The sequence below is a fragment of the Scomber scombrus genome, chromosome 7 (assembly GCF_963691925.1).
Source record: "Scomber scombrus chromosome 7, fScoSco1.1, whole genome shotgun sequence".
NCBI lineage: Eukaryota > Metazoa > Chordata > Actinopteri > Scombriformes > Scombridae > Scomber > Scomber scombrus.
This window is the reverse complement of record NC_084976.1, coordinates 19,774,763-19,798,615: the sequence shown is the minus strand read 5'-3', so window position 1 is coordinate 19,798,615 and position 23,853 is coordinate 19,774,763. Positions and strand designations below refer to the sequence as shown.

Sequence of the window (23,853 nt, the reverse complement as noted above, 5' to 3'; positions counted from 1 at the left end):
GTTCATGTGGATTTTGGAATATAAAATAAAGATATTTTATGAAAAAAGTCTGGCATGGGCTTAATTGGTACTGTGACACCCTTTAAGACCATGTATGTTCCAAATAGTCCCACATCAATATTTATATACAAAGGTTAAACAAAAATTGTTTACAAATAATTAAAAACAGCAATACGTGTATTCAGTAACATGTTAAATGAGGAATATAACCCTTCTCCTGAGCAAAATATATTGCTAGATATTTGTATTTAGCATATGCAAAGCTGGATTACTAACTGGTAAATCCCATGTTCCCAGGGGCCCTCCAAAAGCCCATGTTTACTCCACATCATTTGATAAATTGCAAATTTGCACCATTGAAGCATATCATTATTCTCACACATTCAGATCACTTGTTTTGTCTGACAAACAGTCAAAACCCAAAATTGTTGAGTTTATTATCACTGAAAAATAGTAAATGCTGGTATCAGTAAATTCTTGGCATTTTTACTAATCAAAATATTAAACCATCAATTATCAAAATTGTTGAAACCTAATTTTATGTTTAATCATTAATCGATTAATCATTTAATGTTGGTATAGAGTAATACCATGTATAGTGGGGATCAACAGGGGCCCAACAAAAAAGTTACTTTAAGAGATTCATCTGGAATTGAGCATATGTTTGCTTCTGTCTGGGATACATCTGAGTTGCAAACAGTTGTTTACTGAAATGTAGGATCCAGTGTTTTTGGAGGTTGACCCATATAGAGACAAACATCTGTCTGTTGTCCCTAGAGTAACGCTTTAATCGAGGTAAACCACAAGCTAGCTGGAACAATAAATTGGAAATTTTAGATTATGTTTCAGTTAAGGTTTTCCTCAAACTATCATAGCCTATTTATATACCAACATAGATTTCTGTAATACATTAGGTGCTGCTATGTTTTTTAGGTCAATAGGACTAATCTTTTCTCTGATCATATTTTCACTGCATCATAACAATGCTCAACACACTTTCATGCATCACAGGCCTGAGCTACAAAAGAGTGGGTAAAAAATATGACTGTGCATTTTATGCACATGTACAGTTTGCATTTATCATCCTTCATGTACAACTTATGTGCACCCTTTTTTAAACTTAGTAATAAAAGGTTGAAAGGTGAACAAACCACAAATAAACACATGTAAAGCTGAGACAATCAATTCTTCAGTTAATCGATCTCTCAAATATTTATCTTGACTAGTTTATAAGTTTATAAGTTAAAACTGAACACACCTCTATTCTGGCGACATTATAGGGCACCTCTGGTCAACAAAAAAGACATGTAAAGCATCCTTTTTCCAACATTAGGTAAATTAGTTAATGAATAAACAGCACTAGAATATCCTCATGTTGGAGGAATCCAATAAAATGTGTAAACTGTGTAATTGTTTCACACAGTATGTTGCTGCACTGCTGATGTTTGACCTTGTGTGTGTGTGTGTCTTCATTGTATTTATTTTTATTACGTTTATGTTCTTAATGGTGAGACAAAGATAAACTTCTTGCTGTAGTGAACACATTTCACTATTGTCTGATATTTTATTGACCAGATAATTGAGAAAGTAATTGGCAGATTAATTGGTAATGAAAAATGATGGTCAGTTGTAGCCTTAAAGCTGATACTACTGCAACTAATAAACATTTCTTTTCTCATATATTTATGGGAAATTAAGCTCAGTTTTAGATCAGCTGCTGAACCTGATGTTGGAATAACAATACGAAAGTCTGCAGACATCCAGACTCTCTCTCTCTCTCTCTCTCTCTCTCTCTCTCTCTCTCTCTCTCTCTCTCTCTCTCTCTCTCTCTCTGTACCTCTCTTACACACACACACACACACACACACACACACACACACACACACACACACACACACACACACACACACACACACACACACACACACACACACACACACACACGTTTGCCTTTATATCCTTGTGAGGACACTCATTGACACAGCCCATTACCCTAACCTTAACCATTGCACCTAAATGCCCAAACCTAAATTGAAACTAAACCCAACGCTAACCCTAACCTTAAAACCAAGTCTTAACCCTTAAATTACCCTTTAAAGTTGTGGACTGGCCAAAATGTCCTCACAACAAAGGAATATTTTCACAAGGCTGTTTTTTAAAACTGAAATTGGTTCTCTCAAAGATAGAAAAACATGCACATGTAGACACACAAACACTGATACTTTCAGTCTTACTGTTGTAAAGCACTGGGTGGAATATTTTGTCATTTTCAAAGAAACTGCTGAAAAACTTGTCTATAATACATTCTTGGTAAGACGTCAGTAAATGGGTGGAAATTTAAACTAGACAAAACATAATTAAACATTAGATTCCATTCACCTCTTACCCTGTAATAGGCTGTGCAGAGAAAGGCTGTTACTGTAAGTGTGAGTCTGCAGCCTAAATTTAATCAGCTAAGACGATGCTGCAAGAAATGTTCGACTTTGAACTTTATTTTATACATGCAAAATACTTTAGGTCCACAGTCGATACATGTGCACAGCATGAAATATTAGGGTTTAGCTTCATAGATACTGTCATGTTTTCATGTGGCGCACAACCTCATAGCGCTCAATAAAAAGCTGACATGACTAAATTTAACGTTTTCTCAGCAGAGCAGCATTTTTTTTAATCTGTGCTCTGCTTCCTCTGCCAGTAAAACTGAGTGGAACATTATTTATCATCACCTACACATATAAACTAGAATACCATGATATAATCATGTCTGTTACTGAAATTAAACCACAACAGTGTTTACAATAATTCAGAAAACCTTAAGCCTTAATCATTCATGTGTTTATTACTTGGTACAATTTAATGCTGATTCAAATGAAACAACAACTGTGACTAAGAAGAGCAAAGATAAAACATCAAGTTTGACGCAGGAACAAACTACTCAGTTCTTTTTTTTCTTCTACCAAAGAAATCTGATTTGACTATTTTCCAAGCTCATCCTTATTAACATAATCTTAACCTGCCTTCCCACAAGCTCAAAGCTCAATTGTTTCCATATGAGGGGCATTTTCCTTCACAGTACTCTCACCCAATATTCAGATGCTGTGGAGGTGACTAAACATCAGCTCTAGGAAAGAGCCCCTCACAGAGAGTGACACATGCCCTCATCCAATGAATGAGCACCACAGCAGCACGAGAAAAGTTGGCACTGTGGTATTTTCTGACAAGATGTGACCACAAGTTGAAACAAATATGACACAGATTTAAATTTGAAGGGTATGATAGTGTTAGAGGTGAGGAGGAAGCTTAGGGTGGAGGAAATAAAAAGATGAAAAGACTTTAAGCAGCCAGCAGCAGTCACATGGAGGCCTCTACCAGGGAAAAAACAGCTCTGTGGTTTCACCCACACATTCTCAAGTGTATCTTTCTATCTATGCCTTTCTGTCTGTCTTTCAATTCCTATCTATCTATCTATCTATCTATCTATCTATCTATCTATCTATCTATCTATCTATCTATCTATCTATCTATCTATCTATCTATCTATCTATCTATCTATCTATCTATCTATCTATCTATCTATCTATCTATCTATCTATCTATCTATCTATCTATCTATCTATCTATCTATCTATCTATCTATCTATCTCCCCATCTCCCCATCTATCTATCTATCTATCTATCTATCTATCTATCTATCTATCTATCTATCTATCTATCTATCTATCTATCTATCTATCTATCTATCTATCTATCTATCTATCTATCTATCTATCTATCTATCTATCTATCTATCTATCTATCTATCTATTTATCTGTCTGTCTGTCTGTCTGTCTGTCTGTCTGTCTGTCTGTCTGTCTGTCTGTCTGTCTGTCTGTCTTCTGTCTGTCTATCTTTTATCTTTTGAATCTTTGAACTTGTGCAAGTCCAGTATATATTTCAAACTTCTTGTATCGACATACAGGTGACAAAGTAAAGGAAAAACTGGTACAGGTCTGAATGCTTGTCGCCTGTAGTAAGAGGATGTGGTGGCTCTGTTATGCTGCGGGAGGCATTTTGATGGCATGCTCTGACTCCACTTGTCCCCTTAGAGGCAAAGGTCACTGCATGACATTGCCCCAACCCATAGAGCACGAGGGGTCACTGAATGCTTTGATGAGTATGAAAATAATATCATGATGTAATCATATGCTATGGCCATCACAGTCACCAGATCTCAACGAAGTTGAACATTGGAGATTTTGGACCGATGTGTTCGACAGCGTTCTCCACCACCATCATCAAAGCGCCAATGATGATCTTTTCGAAGAATGATGTTCATCCCTCCAGTGGAGGTCAGAGACTGTAGAATCAATACCAAGTTGCACTGAATCTGTTCTGATGGTATGTGGTGACCCAACACCTTATTAAGACTCTTTATGTTGGTTTTTCCTTCAATTTGTCACCCGTCTGTAGGAAGGTGCTTTACTGAAATTGCATGAATGAGTATAGAGATAATACATCTACTGTCTGCAGTATACACACAGGTGTGTATAGTTATGTAACATAGAGGCATTTAACTTAGAAAAGTAAAATCAGACAACAAAAACACAGCTAGTACCAATTGTAAAGATAAATATAGAGTTGCTTTAGGTGTCTAATTAGTTTCATAACATTCAGTAAAATGTTAAGACATGTCTCTATGAACCTCAGCCTTTATGAATGAAAATTACAATCACATTACACTCGACTTCTAATGTCTGAATGCTAAAATAATAGTAAACAACTGTTTAACTGGCAGTATGGATCCATTCCTACTGTGGTTGCAGCGCTTTAAGAATTGACGAAAAGGAACACAAAGACAGCGACAATGGAGGTGATGATTCACTTTCATGAATCTCCTTGAGAACAAAATACTGAATTACTAAACGTCCTCATTCTCAAACCAGTGATGATAGTGAGAGCTGTGAGTTAATCAGTGGTTGTGAATGCAACTGACTGGCAATGACGGAGGAATGACAGGGTGGTTTGGCGTTGCAGGTTTTTCATCTCGGTTTCAAAGCAACAACAAGCACTTCCGTGAATGACACTGAATTGATTTGTAAACAAGTAATATTCAAGTCTGCGGGAATAATTTGAATGTTGTATACTCCTATTTTGGTAGAGCATCGGTTTCGGGCCCAACTTCACCTACTTTCAAGGTGCACAGAGAAGGGGTAAAAGTCTAAAAAAGTCAAAGCTCCAGCAACATTTGTAGTATAGAAGAACTTAATTATAGACACATTACAAGCAGTTTACTGCCCCTTTGTCACAAAAGAAATTTCTAAACAGAAGCTTCACTCTGAGCCACAACATGTATTTCAGTAGATGTCAACATGCTTGGGCCTATCATTTTATCTAGCCATCTTTGTTTTGACTTGCAAATTGTATAATGTTTCACACTTTTACGTACATGATGTGAAAAAGAAGGACAGAAAGAAGAAGAGAGAATCCGTGGGAGGAAGTGGGTCCCCCTGTTTACTTCTCTGTCTTACAGTTTCCAAGCTGTCAAAGACAAACCGCATCAAAGCCTGGGCTTGTAGCTGAAGTCACATGATCAGCAGAGGGACTACCAAACACTCCACCCTCCGCCTCCGTCAGCACCCACGGACACATATAAACCTCATCAACTCAAAAAACACATCAGACAAAAAGCGAAAGACAGCAAAGAGAACGACAGATTGTACAAGGTGGAAAAAAAGAGACATTTCTGGATAAATTGAAACAGCAGCACAGAGAACAAAAACGATGCTGCTGGAGTATTTCATATTTGGGCTGATTACCTTTCTTATGACAGGTAATTTAACACAAAACTTTTATATATATATGTATATTTTGGCAATAAAACATAAATCATATGATATTTTAGAGGTCACAGATGCTTATTTTCTTTCTGAAAAGATTTCTTGTTTGTGTTTCTTCTTCAGGAGCCCAATGTGAGGTAACTGAGGTATTTGCTGAAGCTGGATCTCAGGCTGTTCTACCCTGTAAATGCAACCCTTCAGCCTCATCTCCCCCTGCCATCCTCTGGACTCAAGTGAACAAAGGGTAAGACACAACTTTTTATTCACCTCCTCACTATTCCATGTCTTTTTCCCTCTCTGTTTTATCCCCCTGGCTCCAAAACCCCCACAGATCTTTTTCCTACAATCACATGTTTCGCCATCTATCCCTTTCCTAAACAGAAAAATAAACATCTTCCTTCCTTCCACAGCACTGTTTGGAGGAAGTTAAAGAGTGGCCTGCAGTACTGGGGCTCCAGCTGGACCCAGAAAGGAGTCCAACGCGTACGATGCCCCCACTCCCAGTTTGAAAGAAATGATTTCAGCCTGCAAATCAACAGTGTGACAGAGGAGGATGGAGGGGTTTACTCCTGCCTGGTGCAGCACAAAGACAATTCTGTTGAAAATGTGGTCATACTTAGAGTCATCAGAGGTAAGAAACAACTTATACACAGCCTCACAATCTCAGAAGTTTTAATGTCCATTGTGGAATATAAAGTCAGGCATCTTCACTGCACTGCAGCAACTTAATTTGCTACTGTAAATCAGCGCACAAGATTAAACTTAATAGGATATTGATTAAGTACTGATCAAGCATGCTGAGACTCATGGTAATGTGATCAGATGTGGATAATGTGCTAATGTTGAAGCTTGTATTATTAAGTTTATAGTGAGATTTAATAGAGAGATTTAATTTAATATACATTTCTTCACATAAGTGTCCTGGTTGAGAATATTTTGGTTTGGAATAAAATGAGAATTTAACAATCAATAAAAAAACTTAGTACAAACATACCTAGGAACTATGGGGTCTCTTTAATATAAATAATCTAATCCTTGCCTTTATTCTCCACAGTGTCTGTCTCCTCAGCGGTTCCCATTTCAGGGGACGATCTTTCAATCACCTGTAAGGTGACTCCTTGGCCTTCTGGGGCCAAGGTGCAGTGGAAATTGAACAACAGCCCATTTTACATCACCGTAGACAGGGATACTGATAAAAGTGTTGTGATGCAAAAGGCAACTAGGAGGCTGTCGGGAAACTGGACTTGCATTGTTAGCTACAAGGGCAAAGAGGGGCGAGCTTCAGCGTCTCTGTCTGTAAAAGGTGAGATATTGAGAAAAGGAGGTGTAGAAGGTTGAATTATTGTAATATATGGAGCTGTTGGTTTAAATCTGTGGCTTAAACTCTCATCTTTCTTTTTCAGGAATCATGCAACCACCCAAAGACAACACCAAGTTGTATGCTGCCGTGGGGTCTGCTGTCACACTCCCCTGTGTGTTCGCCCCTGGTTTAAACCCCTTTGGATCAGAGTGGGAGAAACTGAAGTCTGGCACTATTTCTAAAACTGCTCTTGGCCAGCTTCCTCCCTCCTTCTCCCTGTCCTCGCAGTCCTCTCGGATGCCCTGGGACAAGTCTGCCAGGGTGGAAGAGGTTGGGTACAAGGATGAAGGCAGCTACAGATGCTCTGGGACCATTAGGCGCCAAAAAGTGACTCGAACTATGCAGCTTGTCGTTGCCAAAAGTAAGTTCATTATGTTTCACTTTATAGTTGCATGAAAATCCATTATATGTTTATTTTTGGGTCTAAACAATCCTTTTTTTCTTGTCTTCTGCCAGTTGACAGCAGCACCCCATCAAAGACAAAAGCTGCAGTGACACTGACCTGCCAACTGACCGACGCGAGCGATGTCACCGACTATGAGTGGGTTCGTGTAACCTATGACATCAACGGCACCCAGTCAGTTGGGCCCATCCAGAAGGGAAAGACTATTAGTATCAGCAGGGAGTCAGATGAGAAGTGGGGTGAATGGGCATGCCGTTTCTATGGGAAAGAAGGCATCCTGGGAAACATAACATACCACGTTCCACTGATGGGTAAGTTCTCTTCTCTGGACATTTTTTTATATTAATGTTGTGTGATAATGTCACAAATAAATGCTCAAATATCATACCAGTGGCAAAAACAATTCATGTACAAAATATGCCTTCATCTGACTGGTTTTGTGTTGTGTTCTTTGCTACAGCTGGTCTGACTGGACAGAAATCGAAAGGTCTGTCACATAACACCACAGCAGTGGCCGGTCTCAGCATTCTCCTCGTTGTTCTGCTGCTGATTCTGGTTCAGATGTTTAAGAACCATCAAAGGGTAAGAATATGTAGTTCATGGCACTAGTACTACAAATAATACCATCGTGCAAAACCTAAGAGTCAGACTTTTGGGGGAAAAGGGGAAAATGAAAAATGGTTTTATGGGATTATCTCAGTTTTCACATTTCTTGCTAATATATTTTTTTTCCATGGAAGATTCAAAATCTTGAAATGAGGGAGATTATTGTCTTTGTTTCAAGATAAGTCACTTGATTCTAGAAAATGCTTTGCATGAGTTTCATGGTGGAAAGAAATGACCACAACTCATTAACTGGTTTCTCATCATACATGTACAAGTATTTAAAATAAGTACAAAGAAATGAATACAAAACATTAAAAACATATATGGGTACCTGATTCATCATTTACTCATTGTGGCTCATTTTAATATTTTTGCATTTGCTGTTTATTTCCACAGAGGAAAAGGATCTTTCAGTACCCCGCGCTGGAGACGATTGTTCACACCATCTCCAATGAGCGGGAGGAGAGAGAAAGGAACCAGGTGAAGAATTAAAGACACATTAAAGACGCAACATCGCAAGAAAGTTTTCACTGCACTAAACTGAAGTGAAATGTGTTTTCTTTATGCCTGCAATAAGTTGGGAGGTTTTTTTGCACAGGTTTTGTAAATACAGTATTTTTAGAGCAGACATTGTAGCATTTTTGTTGTGTTAAGAATTTAAAATGTTGTATATCATCCTTTTATTTCCATTGTAACTGTTTTGTTCAGTGTGAGAATGTATTTGCAAGAATATTTGCATGTATATTTGTGTGTGTTTTTAAAAATAAAGTACATTTAACAGAAATAAATGTGTTTTTATTGATTACATTATATACAACCTGAAAACCTCTGTGCAGCAAGGGGAGAATTGTTTCTAAATTACACAAAATTATTAATATATAAATAAAATACACAGTATTTCATAAAAAATTATATAAGAATTAAAAATATAAAATAATTATATTTACACAAAACACTAATAATATATACACACATAATTTTACAAACTCATCCATAATTACAGATCAACGACTATAAATTCAGATTGAAGACATTTGCAGTTTTAAAAGCTAGCTGTCTACTTCTTCCCAAAATATCTGTGCAAAGATGTCTGTTTATTCTGTTGGCAAAGGCTCTTTCCTGCTTTTGTAAACTTTAACTTTTCATTAAACATCCTAATTTGTTACACTGTAGTTCACATTCATAGTCTGAATTTTCCAACAAGTCCTCCAAATTAAACATTAGTGTGACTGTCTGTGATCTCAGATTGTTAATTAGCTGCGTAGGTTTGGAGTTACAAAACTAGTTACACCTGACTGCACTCTCCGTCTTCTTGCTCTGAGAATCCTTGGATATCCCACAAGGTCAAAGATCGGCTGATGTCCTCCAGAAGTCCTTCGCCTCCAGGTTGTAAATGATCCATGACTTCATCATCATCAAAGCACCAGCCAGACCAGTCCACATTTACACCATTTGTAAAGACGACACTAAAGAGAGCAAGAAGTAAAACTTATTATTCATCAACATTCACTGTGCCAGTGGTTCCCCTGCTACTGAATACTGTTTGCCCAGTGGATGTACTAAATGCAGTTTAAGAAGCCTTTACAATAAATAAAAGATATACAAAATACCTACCTAAGTACTGGCACAACACAGTAATTAATAAATGTTTGCATGGTGCTCAAAATTGCAAAATCATAGAAAATTATTTAAATCGTGCCCTTATAAATATATTGTATAGTACACTTACAATAAGAAAGTAATTAAATTAGCTATTGAATAAAAGTTTTAAATTGATAGAGATTAAAATGGACAATGGAATGAAAATGGAGCTGAAACAGACATCATAACAAGGACATTGATAAGTTATATATATATATACACACACTACCGGTCAAGAGTTTTAGAACACCCAATTTTTCCAGTTTTTTATTGAAAATCAAGCAGTTCAAGTCCAATGAATAGCTTGAAATAGTACAAAGGTAAGTGGTGAACTGCCAGAGGTTAAAAAAAAGGTAAGGTTACCCTAAAATTATGTATATTTCAGAATTATACAAAATGGCCTTTTTCAGGGAACAAGAAATGGGTTAACAACTTAAAGCTGTTCTGCAGCAATGGAGGTTGATCAAGCCTTGAAAGTTGGTGCTACCAATTCCTACAGATGTCCCAACCCTTCTTGATGACGTACAACCCCCCTGTCTGCATAAAAGTAGAGTTGGAACACACTGCGGTACCATACCCTTGTGAGCATTATTTGAACAGTCGTGTACTGCAGAAAGTAGTGTGTTGCTATGAAAATGGCAAGAAAAAGGCAATTAACAATGGAAGAGAGACAGACCATCATAACACTTAAAAGTGTAGGGCTTTCCTACAGAGAAATTGCAAAGAAAGTCGAGGTGTCAGTGAGTACAGTTTCCTTCACCATCAAAAGGCATTCAGAAACTGGGGGAAACTCTGACAGGAAGAGGTCTGGCAGACCCAAAGTCACAACAAAATCACAAGACAAGTTTCTGAGAGTCAACAGCTTACGTGATAGGCGGCTCACAGGACAACAGCTTCAAGCACAGCTTAATAGTGGTCTTAGTAAGCAAGTCTCAGTTTCAACTGTGAAGAGAAGACTTCGAGTTGCAGGTTTGCAAGGTCGAGTTGCAGCAAGAAAGCCATTGCTAAGGCGTCAGAATAAGAGGAAGAGGCTTGCGTGGGCCATGAAACACCGCCAATGGACTACTGAAGACTGGAAGAAGGTGTTATGGACTGATGAATCAAAATTTGAAATCTTCGGTTCATCACGCAGGATTTTTGTACGCCGTCGAGTAGGTGAAAGGATGGTTCCTCAGTGTGTGACATCAACTGTCAAACATGGAGGAGGAAGAGTGATGGTCTGGGGCTGTTTTGCTGGATCCAGGGTCGGTGACTTGTACAGAGTGAGAGGCACCCTGAACCAAAACGGCTACCACAGCATTCCGCAGCGCCATGCAGTACCCTCTGGTATGCGCCTAGTTGGTCAGGGATTCATCCTACAGCAAGATAATGACCCAAAACATACATCCACGCTATGCCAGAACTACCTCAGGAAAAAAGAACAAGATGAAGCTTGAAAACATGGAGTGGCCAGCACAGTCTCCAGACTTAAACCCCATCGAGCTGGTTTGGGATCAACTGAAAAGAAGCGTGAAAGCAAAGCAACCTACAAGTGCCACACATTTATGGGAACTTATGCAAAAGAGTTGGGAAGAACTTTCTGCAGAATATTTGATTTCCATTGTAGAAAGAATGCCACGAGTGTGTTTAGCTGTTATATCTGCCAAAGGTGGCTACTTCGATGAATCAAAAGTTTAAAATACTTTAATTTCAGAGTACAATGAGACATTAAACTGCATAATTTTCTTGGAAATATGTCTGCTGGTCACTTTCACATTTTTTGGGAGTGTCCCCCTGTAGCCCTGTTCTGGGCAGATGTGATGACTGAGATTAATAATCGACCCAAAGATTAATTTCAATTTTAGCACCATATATCTTGGTAACCTGCCATCAGGACTGAGAAAACATGACAGATATCTGTTGCAAATATTACTGGTGAGCAGTAAAAAATCTATAACCAGGAAATGGCTGAATAAGGAACCCCCAACAGTAGCAGAATGGATAGAAATAGTTTATAGTTTAATTTACACAATGGAAAGAATGACTGTCTCTCTGAGGTGTGCCGGAAGGTGTGAAAAACACCTTGTGTGCTCTTAATTGGGTCGAGAGGATCAGAGATGAAGGAATCAAAATAAACACCCCCTTGGTTATGTTCTTAAGTTATGCGCCATAAGGGACCTCAGTGAGGCTGAAGGACACTGGCTGACTTAAAGACATACATTGATATTGTTGTATGTAACCCACAATATCTTTTATTTGAATGATCTTTTACTACATTGCACTACGTGTGGAACCTGAATGTTAAGCTTCTCACCTGACCTATGAGGACCCTGTCTGCTGTCTTGTTATGTTATGTCTGTTTTATTTGTTTAAAAAAATAAAATAAAATAAATAGAAGTTAACTCAAAAAAAAAAAAAGAATAATAATTTTTTTTTTTAAACTGCATAATTTTCAATAAAAAACTGGAAAAATTGGGGTGTTCTAAAACTTTTGACCGGTAGTGTCATCATATATGAAAGATAACTTTTTGCAAATGTTTTATGAGAGATGAAATGCATTCAACATGTCAATTGTGACTGAACACATGCTTTGTGGTGAGAAGCATGAAAGACACCGGGTAGCTAAAGTTTCCACTCCCACAGAACAATCTGTCCATCAGCCTACTCTTCTCTGAAAACTCATTTCAATAGTAGAGATTTGACAGCGTAAAAATTAATTTTCTAATGAAGGAAAATTGCTAATTTAAGTACTATTTAGGAAGGTACAATATAAATACATTTCCCGCGATGATTATTATGATGATGGTGTTATTATTAAAATAAAATCCTTAAATATACTTTGTCTGTATTATCAACTTTTTATATTGTGCATGTCAAGTAAGCAGCATGTGCATATGTTACATTAACATTAATTAAAGTTTCTGAAGGCTCCACACTTAAATAATAACACAAATGGTTCAGTCTCTGCCCAGGTAGACTCACAGGTCAGGCTCTACATGCTTTGCTCATACAGGCTGAGGACAATTTCCTCGGTTTCATTGTTAAAACTGGGTTGAAACTATTCTGCACAGCAGAATTGGTTCTGCCATGCAGTCTTTAGGGTGGCCATTCATATTGAGGAGGTGACATGCAGTTCACTATGGAGGAGAATGGGGAGTGGAAGGGTAGCATCACTTCCAGTAAGTTGTGTCCCTGACAAAACATAAGGGATGTAGGTTTATGGGTGGCCATTCTTGTCACGGTTCGGGTGACTACCGCAGATTTAGAAATCCCCAGACTTCCGTAGGCGGAGATCTCGGAGATTGTCTGGTATTGCGAGACTACTGCTTGGCATGTTTATAAAACTGGGGCTTTATCTATATGTAAATTGGTGGCTTTAAGAGCTTGCGTATCTGTCTGTTCCATTTACAAAAAAAAAATATTTAAAGAGTAAATGCTGTGTCACTCTTCAGTCACATGTCAACAGTGATATTTGTATATGTGCTCTGATACTAGATGCATTTTGGACATAATTAAAACAAATAATGTATGTCTTCATACATGGTACTGTGCAAATGGTTTTGGCTCTTAAGAGGTTTCAATTGTTATCTATAATCTATAATACCACCAGGTAGGCTTCTTATCAGTCCCAAATGTATTCTGGAGCGTGAAAATGACCCCAAACATACAGCCAAAATCATAAGGAAATGTATTCAACAACAGATGGTGTCCCCCCCAGTGCCCTGATCTCAACATCATGGAGGCAGTCTGTGAGAAAAGCAGCCTGCCAAGTATCTTAAGAAAAACTGTATGCAGGTGTACCGAGGAAAACCAAATATTATTTTCATTTTGTTTTTTCTACTTACTTGGCATGAAGTTAAATAATAAATAAATACTATTCATGGCATTACTTTTGAAAGCATCATCACTTTACTTACATTGAAACTTTATTATGTGCATCACTTTTTATTGGCCTTTAGCAATGCCAATGCTTCCTTTGAAATGTATTTTGGCTGTTTGTGTCAGTATTACAGTATGCTTGTACGTCTTTCATTAGTCAGCTGTTGTGTCTTATGTCGGTTCGAGTTGTGTATTTTTTCACAGTGCAAAACAAGCCACACAGGTTATCTAACTGTTTGTCTCTCAAATTAAAATCCATACATTTCCTAGACAATATGTTAAAATTGTCTAACCTGTTCCTCTTGTCATCGTCATCTCCATCCACCAGCTGCTCCTTCCATCCTTTGCTCACCGTGAGTGCTCTGTGTCTCCACAGCTCCACTTCTTCCTCACAATCCGTGTCTCTGTCTCCACCACTGGGTGATGGTGACGGTGAAGGTGTGGTGGAAAAAGAGGGAGAAGGAGGATACCTTGACCTCAAATTGGCCATTTTTACATTTCGGTCTCTTTTTAATACCTCTCGGTCCCTCACTCTGTCCTTGGCTCTTTCCAAAAGACCATCAAGACGTGAAGGGTGCCCATTTGGATTGTGTTCAGAGATGGTGTCCTCGGTTTGGGGTAATGTGTGCAGGTTACTCGAGGGCAGATGAAAACCTTGTCCATCTTGAATGATGATGTTTGGGATAGAGGCACTCCTCTGTGTTTTCAATTTGAGCTTTTTATTGTGGGTGGTAAGATCTGGCAGCTCAGGTTCAGATAAGGTTTGGGGGTCATCATGCACATTCCAAAACATCCCTTGGTTTGGCTTCAGAGACCCCAGCTTCAGCACCCTCTGTGAGTTCTTCTTCATGTTTTGGTTGTAGTCAGAATCAGAGTTTGAGGACAAGTTGTTGTCTGAAACCTGTCCTGAGTCCTGCAACGACTGTCTTGAAACCTGAGTAAACGAGCCCTGATGGGTGCTGACTGGCCTCCTCCTTTGTAACCCGGGTGACTTCAGATTTTTGGAGAAGCCCCAAACCTCTGGAAATGTATCCGTGTCTCCAGACTGGATATAGCTGGAATTTCTCCTTGTGTCCTGGTTAATGGACTGGGAGTTTGAGTCCCTCCTTGTTGACATTGCTCTGTCTTCCGGTAGTCTTAAAAAGTCAGGCCTTGCTCTGGATGTTACTGTTGGGCGAGGAAGGTGTAAAGTGTTCGGTTTATCTATTGGATAGTCAATATCTGGATATTCACCTGTTAAGAAAGCATATGGTCCAGTGGTACTCTGTTGAATTGGATCTGCAGCAGTACTAGAAATGAAATGATCATCCAGATTAGGGGCAGATTGAGCCCTCTGGTTCGAGGTCACCCATAACTCCTTTCCCACCATTTTCTCTTCTTTCTCTGTGTTGATTCCACCTTGTTCTTCTCTTGGTCTCATTTCTATCCATTCATACCCTCTGACTGTTTGTTTCTGACCAAAGCCCTTATGCAGTACTTTACTGTGATTGATGTCGGGTTGTTGTTGCCAAAAAGCTAATCCAGTGTGAGTGGCCACTCCTTCTTGAGACTGATACTGTTCCTCAGATTCTTTAGATGCCAACATCCTATTTATTGACTGGGGTATAATGAGTTCATCTGTAAATTCATCCACAAAGGCCTCTCTCTCTCCTGACTCGGTTATAGACTCTGTTATTGTCTCCATATCAACTGTCTTGCCCTCTATAACTGGTTTAACCTCCAGCTTCTGGATTTTCCAGTTGTGCAGTTGCCTTTTTCTCTCCGTCTCTCTCAGATTCCTCAGTGTTTCCTGACAACATAACAAAGACAAAATGAATCAACATTCAACAATGAATGAGAAAGTGCAACAAGACCATGAGTCAACAGCCAACTTTGCAGCTCTGGAAGGCCCTGCGGTGCTTAAGCTAAACATGAATGTCTATGCTAACACACGCTAATTAGCTCTAAACACAATGCACAGCTAAGGCCTCATTGGACAGATTGAAATTTGGACCTGATGTGGCACTAGATGAACAGTAAAGGGATCACCAAAGTTATTGGGTCATCCTGGTCATTAGGCTCTATCCTGGTATGTTATGTTCTGCATATTTCAGACGCTGCCATCCTTGGAACAATTCCATGCCACTTTTACCTTTGCCTGGTTGATGGTGGAGACCCATGTGGAGCAGCTCTCTGAGGTGCTGGCTGCAAATATGTAGACATTCATAACACACTGAAGCTCGCCCACCTCCACGAGAACAAACAAACCTGAAAGATGAGGAGGAATGATTTGGGGATCCATAATATATTTGCATTCAATCCAACTATCTGGCATCTTCAAGAAGAGGCTACTCACTGCTATCTTTCAGTGGGATACAATTCGTTCTGTCCAGGGCAAGAGGCGGTCGAACCACCTTCAGTCGCTCTCCTTTCTTCTGCACTTTTGTCATCAGAAGCACATCTGAGAAAAGTAGAGCCACCACCTCCAGCTGCTTCACATCATGTGTGAGGAAACAGGACATAGTCAAAAAGAGTAGTGGAGCGACAACCCAAGGAGACAAATGGACAATGACTGAGCACACCGGCTCTGCTCACCTTGCTGTCTTTTCTGCCCCGAATCTTCAAGTTCTCCTCCAGCAGCAGCTTTCGCACAACTCCAGGACCAACTCCTCTGATGGGGCATGTGAGGTCAAACTGGCAGATCTCTCGGACATGCTGTAAAAGATCTAGTGTATGTTAGGAATAATCACCAGGAGATTAGAGTGAGTACAATATTATTCCAGCAGAATCCTGTGTTTTACAGTGTTTTTATTTGCCTTACTTGAATGAACTCTCACATCATGTCTCCTCTCCAACATTTGAGGCCATACAATTTAATGAATTTTCCACAGACACAGTTACATTTCTGATCTGAACAGTAACATGCCTACCCAGTGTGATAAATGCTGAGGCTCATGGATATTTTACATGAGCAATATGTGCTTTGCCACCACTAGTCTTTTTGACCTCAAGCTTGGCTTAATAAATGCACATTTAAATGATCAGTGCAGAGAATACTTTATTTATATATGTATATGTATATGTGTATAAGTGTGTATATATATATATATATATGTATATATGTACATACAGAGATCTACAAAGCAATTTTCACCTTGTCAATTTCTTCATTTATTCCCTCCACTTCATATCGTTCTACCCTCTGTGCAGAAATGGAGAGAGCGAGCTCCTCATCCTTTAGCTTCAGGTAGTCATTGATACTATCCAAAAAACTGTTCATGCTGGACAACTGGACAGGACCAGTAGGAAAGGCAGTTAGCATGAGTAGTAGGAGATAGTAGACGACAAATTACTTGTACTAAATTAATCAGGTTAGATGATTATGCTTCCAAATGTCTCACCATGCCTCTGAGTACATGCTGTACATGAGGGTCTTGGGTAGTCTTGAGCACAGCCTTGAGCAGCAGGGGGTACTTTGTGATCCTCTGATGGGGTTTGGCCTGCATGTCTCCGAGCCGCATCCGCTCACACTGAGGGTGAGTCTCCACCCACTGGATGGAACAAAAACACAAGATTATTGTCTCAACTAAACACTTTTTAATTGTGTCTTGAAACTATGAATGAGATAATTAGGATTAGTTTTTTTAAAATTAATTTCTGTTTATAAAAGTATAAAAAAAACTCAACACTGTTCACAGCACAGTCTGTGAATTTTCCAGATAAACCTTACCAGGACATCATTTCTAGAGAGATGTGTTATTGTTTTTGTTATTGCCCCCACAGTATCAGAGTAGTGACAGAAGACAGGGTGATATCTCAAAGCAAAGATGAATCAAACTACGTCACACAAAACTAAAAACAAAATCTACCTCAGGGTGGTACGTGGAATGTTTTTGTTTTTGTGATTTTGAGAAGTAGACCCTTTTAACACCCACGGTAGTACCATTTCCTGGTTAAAAAATCACCTCCCACTCAAGTTGACAAGTGTGAGAATATGACATAAGTGAAAAAGTAAGTGTTGGATAAACATATTTTCTGCACAACATAAAGTGGTCCCCTGTCTATAGAGCACGGGGCCACTTTATGTTGTGCAGAAAATACATTTACACACAATTTAAACATTTTAAACTCCGTTCAGTTTTCCAGGCTTTATGTAACTGTTTAAGAAGTGCTGCAGGGCATCCTTTTCTCACTGTCACTATTCCCATAAGTGTCCAGCACACAGTTCGAAATCCTTTAAAATGCTGTTAAAGCTGAATCATTTGGAGAAGACGTTGGTGTTAAGAAGTGGTTGCCCTTCAGGAAGCAGTTATGACACCTCACCCACAGATTATGAAAACGTCACAAACCACATAAGGCCGCCATTAATAACAGAAGAGTTAGTCATGACATTGAATTCCATTTAGGTGCATTCAGTGGTAATAATGGTGATGGTGTGGGAGAAGATTTGAGAGTGTGTAAACTTTCATCTTTGCGTACAACTTCGTATTGGTGGGTGTCCTTGCTGTGCATATGGATGTCTGCTGCTTTCTGTACCTGGATGTATGTGAGGAAATGTGGGTTGCTCTCCATCTGCCTGCGTGTGAACTCAAGATTGTATTCCTCTTCCCAACAGTAATGCGTATATGATGAGAAACGCTCTTGGAACTGAGGACAAAAAAACATAGATAAATAATGTGAAAAATACTCTATTATAAATTAAAGGCCTGCATTCAAAATTTGACTTATGTAAAAGTGCACAAGTGTTTTCAGCAAAATGTATCAATATTAAACAATCTATCAGATCTATCAGATTAATATTAGTGATGCATTAACATGTAAATGGTTAGCACATATGGTTCTGCAAGATATGTTGGCATTGCATTGCCAAAATATATTTTCTGTTGCAATTTACATTTACATAATGTGTAAGAGACAGAGTTGCCAGTATGGCCAATAAAAGGTCCACTGTATAATCTTAAACTACATTATATATGGATATCCTCTCTTATCTTGTATACTGAGTAACTCATTTATGACCACTTGGCAACTATATTTAGCATTAAGCAAATTATCCTCATCCTTGAATCATTTAAAATCTTTACTAGGTCTGTGGGAAAAGCCTTTATTGCAAAGTTTAGATGCACATCCTTTGCATTTGCCTCACTTCCATTGTTGAACATTATTCCAGTTCTTTGTGCTATCTCTTCTGTCAAATAAGGCAAATAAGCCATGAATGTAACCATAAAAAAGACGGGATTCATCACAGAAGGGAAGTAAAGTAGTTATTAATAAATCTATGCAACATAGCATTTTATATGCTCAAATTGTTTTCTGAAATGTTTAATCTGCAAAGAAATAATAACTATCAGATGAAAGTAGTAGAATAAAAGGACAATATGTTCCACTCAAATGTATTGTAGCAGTATAAAACCACATACTCAACACTGTATAACACTTGACTAAAAGTACTTTCATCACTGACAAACAGACTAACACCTACGAATGTGTTTGAAGTGTATTTTGCAGGCAGTCAGTTCTCACCTGCAGGCAACCAGCTTCTAACCTCATGGGGTCAAATGGCATGCCTGTGCTCCGGACCTCCTGTAACATGGGATAAATCACCTCCTGCCAGAACAGCTGGTGTGCAGTGAGGATAGAGGGAAGGTTGGAGAAAAGCAGCTCGGGGGTCACCTGGCACAGAAGGTAGTCAAAACAAAAACAAAAATGTGTTTGTGTGTTTAAGTTGAACTCCCCTGCTTTTGTGTGACATTTTCCATCTCCTCAGTGGAAATCTGTTGTTGTGCTACACTTTCCATTTGTATTCTATATCATCTAGAGCGGATGTTCTCACTGTGTTTGCCAATGTATGTCAATAGTATGCTGATCAGTGGAAAATAGGCCTGCAGTATATGTTAGTTGTGCAGGAGGTTTCTTTATATTTCCAGTGTAGCCGAGGCTGCATACACTGCAAACTGACCTCCAGGAGAAATCCACGCTGGTGCAGGTTGACAAGAGCTGCAATGACCAGCTGTGAGAAGCAGACAAAGCTTTGTTAAACGCCATAACATCATCTGGAAAGTCCCCAGTCAAATAAAAATAACTTTTGTACTTTAATGAACGACAGCAGGTGTAGAGTGACTTCATACATCTTTGATGATAATTAGCTTGTTGATGTAGGCGAGTTCAGTGTGGACAAACTCCCACAGCGCCTCCTGTTGGTGTCTCTGAATCTTAGACATTGTCTGACAGTGAAAACAAGACAGAGGAGGAAAAAAGAAAGAGAAGAAGAATTACTTGTAATTACTGTGATGCTTTCAAAATATGCAAATTCACAAACTGAGCAGGCATTTTCCATAAAAGCTGGAGAATAATTGAAAGGCCCATACTGAATGAGAGTGCACTATGTCTGTCCAGTTTTTCTCCAGTGTGGTTCCCTGACTTTCTTCTTTCCACTTCCAGTTTAGACTGACTGGCACAGCATATGCCTCCAAATCCTGCTTCAGCACATCCAGCTGACCCCGCTCCTGATGGGTTGGAAAAAGACCAGAAAGGGGCAAAAACAAAAAAGGTAGAAAGATAATAGCAACAAAGATAGAGGTCAGTGTGAGGGGAAAATGCAAATGTGCAAATGTCATAACAAATCTGTAATTCCTTAGAAGTGATGATTAACAGTTGTGGTGTTACATCTAAAAGTATGCCAGCATAGCAGATCAAGAAGTGCTGCAGTTGTTTCTGTAAATAGAGTGGGCGGTTAACGCAAGTCAGAATCTGTTTCTGAGCATGTCAGCATGTACTGTGATGAGCTGGAGACATTGTAATACCTCAGATGCCGGGTTCTTGTCAGACGCACCCTGGCTAAACAAGACCTGTCTCAGTGCAGCTCTGGGTTTGGCTCCTGCAGATGCTCCCTTAGTCACTGTTGCAAAGTCAGTCACAACCTTCTGCTTGGTCCGCCGCTGGAGAGGCAACATAGAATCGGACGTTTGTGCATTTTACATTGTGCATTTCATTTTGGAATAATAGAGAATCACATTTTAAAGATTATATTAACAACATGAGATATGAAACTGGGCAATATATTAATCTAGACTGTGCTTATCTGTGTTTTACAGATGTTAAACTGCCCCCAATGTTTCCTCTGAACATGATTTCTAACATTTGCACACTTTACATTATGAGATGAGTAAAATCACGAAGTGGAGGAGTTATTCGGATCTTTTACTTCAGTTAGAGTTAGTAATACATCTATTACGAGTGAAAGAACAGAAGTGATACCTGCAAAAAGAACTGAAACTAATGTACTTGTTATGCAGAATGACCTCTTTCATAGTATTGCACAATATTGTATTATATTATCACTACTTCATTCATGTGTGAGCAGCATTTTTATATTGGTTGATTGTTTAATTTGCAAAAACCTTAATCTTCAAAAGACACTTGTGTTTATAATTTAGCACTAAAAGCTTATTTTTCAGCTCAGTGAGAACATTTATCTCATTCATCTCTAATCTAAAGTGTAGTTTTAAAAAAATATGTCGTAGAATCTTGAAACAAGGAACCAATGCTGCACAAAAGTTATGAAAAAGTTGAGTCTGGAGTTTGGAAAATTCTTGAAACATGTGGATTTGAGTTTAAAATATGTTGAAATGTTATTACAACACAAGCAGTTTCTTCACTTTTTATGAGAAACTAAACCTCAATTCCAAACTGAAAGTGAGTTTTATTCACTGAATCATGCATCATGTTTTAGATGCTGAAAAATGTGCAAAATATGCAAAAACAACTAGTACATACAGTTGTCAGATAAATGTAGTGGAGTTATAAAGCAGCATAAAACTACATACTTAGGTAAAATAGAAGTACCACAAAACTGTATTAAAGTACAGCACTTTAGTAGTAGTAGTTACTTTCCACACTGATAACGTCACTACAGGAAGCTGCCACTTGCCTGATATCCAAGTGTATTGAACTTGTGTTTGTCTGCTGACCCCCTGTGGTGGAGATTTATCTCTGCAGCTGCAGCTGTTGCTGTCATGTCAACGACATCTGGCACCCTGTTTTCCCCATCCACACTGTCTCGACACTGCACTGATGTTTCTTCCATTGGTGATTCATTTCCCCCACCGTTGTTGATATGTGGTGCTTTTGAGGAAAGGCTGCGGAAAAGCTCACAGGGTTACTCATTGTCAAATTAGGGTGTGTGAGAACAACACATAGAAGAATAGTTTCATACAAGGAAATGTTTTAGAAGGTACACATAACAAATGAAGGGCAGAGGACAAATACATTGAGGACTTGATTGTCACTTATTCTGCTTCCTTTTCGGTGCCATAGCTCTATTAATTCAAAGCAAATAAACACAGTTGGCAACAAAAGAGTAAAAGCTGATTTACTTTACTCCAATTACTTTATTCCATAGTGTAAGACACTGTGACTTGTAAAACCTAAAAACCTAATAATTAAGAAATGTCTGCTTGTGACTGCAAATTGCAACAGTTCAACCAAAGCCAACATTTCCCCCGTTGTTTTATTTGAGGCCTAAGGAGCAACAGTCATCCAGTGATTAATAAAGCAAATATTTTTTCAGTTCAGTTCATTCTGCCTTGTGACACCTCAGATTTCTCTTGTAACCTCTGGCAGTCTGGCTGGGAAACACTGATTTAGGATAAAATTTAGTCATTTAGGGGGCCATAAATTGATCACATTGACTAGTGGTGTCTGTTAACCTACAGACAGTGACGTTTACTTAAACCAGACACTGATAGTTTCACATGGCCACGGCTCCAGTTACACAGCTGCGCAGGTCGTAATGTCACTCCACAACTCACCTGACTTTAGTTCACACAACCCTGACTTTCTAACATGAAGCACGTCCTGCTGCAGCTTAAAGTTACAGCGAAGAATGCGTCTGCCTTCTCAGGGAGCTACTGTATCTCAGGGAAATATTTCATGACTTGCAGCAATCCCAGAAGCCATTTTCCCGCACTGCTGGTTCACTGCTTTTGCTTAAGAATAACAAGATTCATTCTATACGGTAGGTGAAATGTAGAATGGCTGCTTTTACTTGTAGTCAGAAGTTTTTAGAAGTTACTGTAAAAGTAAAGACACTAGCAAGAGCAAACAAACTCCAGACAGGTATGCCACACAAATCTGCTCGTGCCATATTGTCAAACATCACAGACTGATGCAATTGCTTTCATCACAGTGGCACACCTGTTTAAATCACTGTCTGTGTCCCTCAGTAACACTAAGATATCTGAAAGATTATATTTCACTTGTAACACTTTTATCCATTCACTGACTGATAACAGGTCTATAAAAACAGACTTTATAGCCTCAGTGAATCAACAAATCAAATGAAACAGGAGCTTTAAACCTGAGAATGACTTAACTGTAGTGAAGACAGTTAAGTCATGACTGAAGTACTGACCCCTCTCATCTTCTTACACTATCAGTTATGTGTTTAACAGATAAAATTATAGTCTTTACCTGGGCTTGGTTGGATCCATTTTGTTTCATACAGTCATCTTTGGTTTCTGTTAGCTTTCTCCTCCTCTCTCTCTCTGCCTAGATTGGTTCAGTCCCTCCCTCTTCCTTTCACCTGTGCCTCTGCCCACTGCAACTGGCCCAACGAGAACAACTGGATTCTGCAGCCAACAAATCAGTGCTTAGTCCTGGTTAATGTGTTACAGTTAAAAGTGCTTAAAGGAGCGGAGGTGGTGACTGATTTCTTCCAGGATGAGCTATTGTTGTTTCATGTCAATCATGGCTATTGATCACCTTGTGCAAACGGGAGGAAATCATTTTCATGGGGCGAAGGATTCTCACGTCTTCGCACAGCAAAGCTGCAGTTGTTTTGGTCCATTACATAACAGAAAGAGTGAGCCATGAATAAAAAATCAACTGTGAGAATATGTTTGATCACGTTGTAGGAAGGAAAAGAGCAGGTAGGAAAAAGTGAGTTATACAGTAGGGAAGTGATTAAGGCCAAAACATGCAGGTACAGAAAAGACAAAAAAAAGAGTCAAAATAATAGATGAGGACTTGAAAGGTAAATCTACATGAAGGAAAGAAGTAATTATAAATGTGATCAAATATTTAAAGCTTCGGAATGTAGACTGGCAACATGCCTGAAGCTAAACGCACTATTACATCCTCATTAACACTCACACATTAACACTGTATCCACACACACCACATGCACTCT

General features: G+C 38.8%; 2 protein-coding genes across 4 annotated transcripts; one reads left to right on the top strand and one right to left on the bottom strand.

Moving 5' to 3' along the window:
- The first annotated feature begins 5,667 nt into the window (after positions 1 to 5,667).
- Positions 5,668 to 8,959, top strand: LOC133982931 (lymphocyte activation gene 3 protein-like). Its single transcript, XM_062421815.1, has 8 exons — positions 5,668 to 5,810; positions 5,941 to 6,061; positions 6,228 to 6,448; positions 6,872 to 7,120; positions 7,221 to 7,538; positions 7,634 to 7,891; positions 8,041 to 8,162; positions 8,583 to 8,959. Exons 1-8 carry the CDS (start codon positions 5,762 to 5,764, stop codon positions 8,676 to 8,678), a joined length of 1,434 nt encoding a protein of 477 aa, XP_062277799.1. The 5' UTR covers positions 5,668 to 5,761; the 3' UTR covers positions 8,679 to 8,959.
- An 11-nt stretch (positions 8,960 to 8,970) lies between these two features.
- plekhg6 (pleckstrin homology domain containing, family G (with RhoGef domain) member 6) lies at positions 8,971 to 23,737 on the bottom strand. Of its 3 annotated transcripts, XM_062421753.1 has the most exons (16): positions 23,427 to 23,461; positions 23,136 to 23,293; positions 21,595 to 21,802; positions 20,468 to 20,602; positions 20,033 to 20,170; positions 19,793 to 19,888; positions 19,624 to 19,674; positions 19,188 to 19,337; positions 18,201 to 18,311; positions 17,066 to 17,215; positions 16,819 to 16,953; positions 16,260 to 16,379; positions 16,021 to 16,156; positions 15,817 to 15,932; positions 13,979 to 15,474; positions 8,971 to 9,652 (listed from the first exon to the last, which is right to left on the bottom strand). In XM_062421753.1, the coding sequence occupies exons 2-16, from the start codon at positions 23,153 to 23,155 to the stop codon at positions 9,472 to 9,474; spliced, it is 3,243 nt and encodes a 1,080-aa protein (XP_062277737.1). In that variant the 5' UTR covers positions 23,156 to 23,293; positions 23,427 to 23,461; the 3' UTR covers positions 8,971 to 9,471. The 3 variants fall into 3 exon arrangements, with proteins under 3 accessions (XP_062277737.1, XP_062277736.1, XP_062277738.1); XM_062421752.1 differs by having other exon boundaries at positions 23,136 to 23,737; XM_062421754.1 differs by having other exon boundaries at positions 16,021 to 16,153; positions 23,136 to 23,737.
- Positions 23,738 to 23,853: the final 116 nt, after the last annotated feature.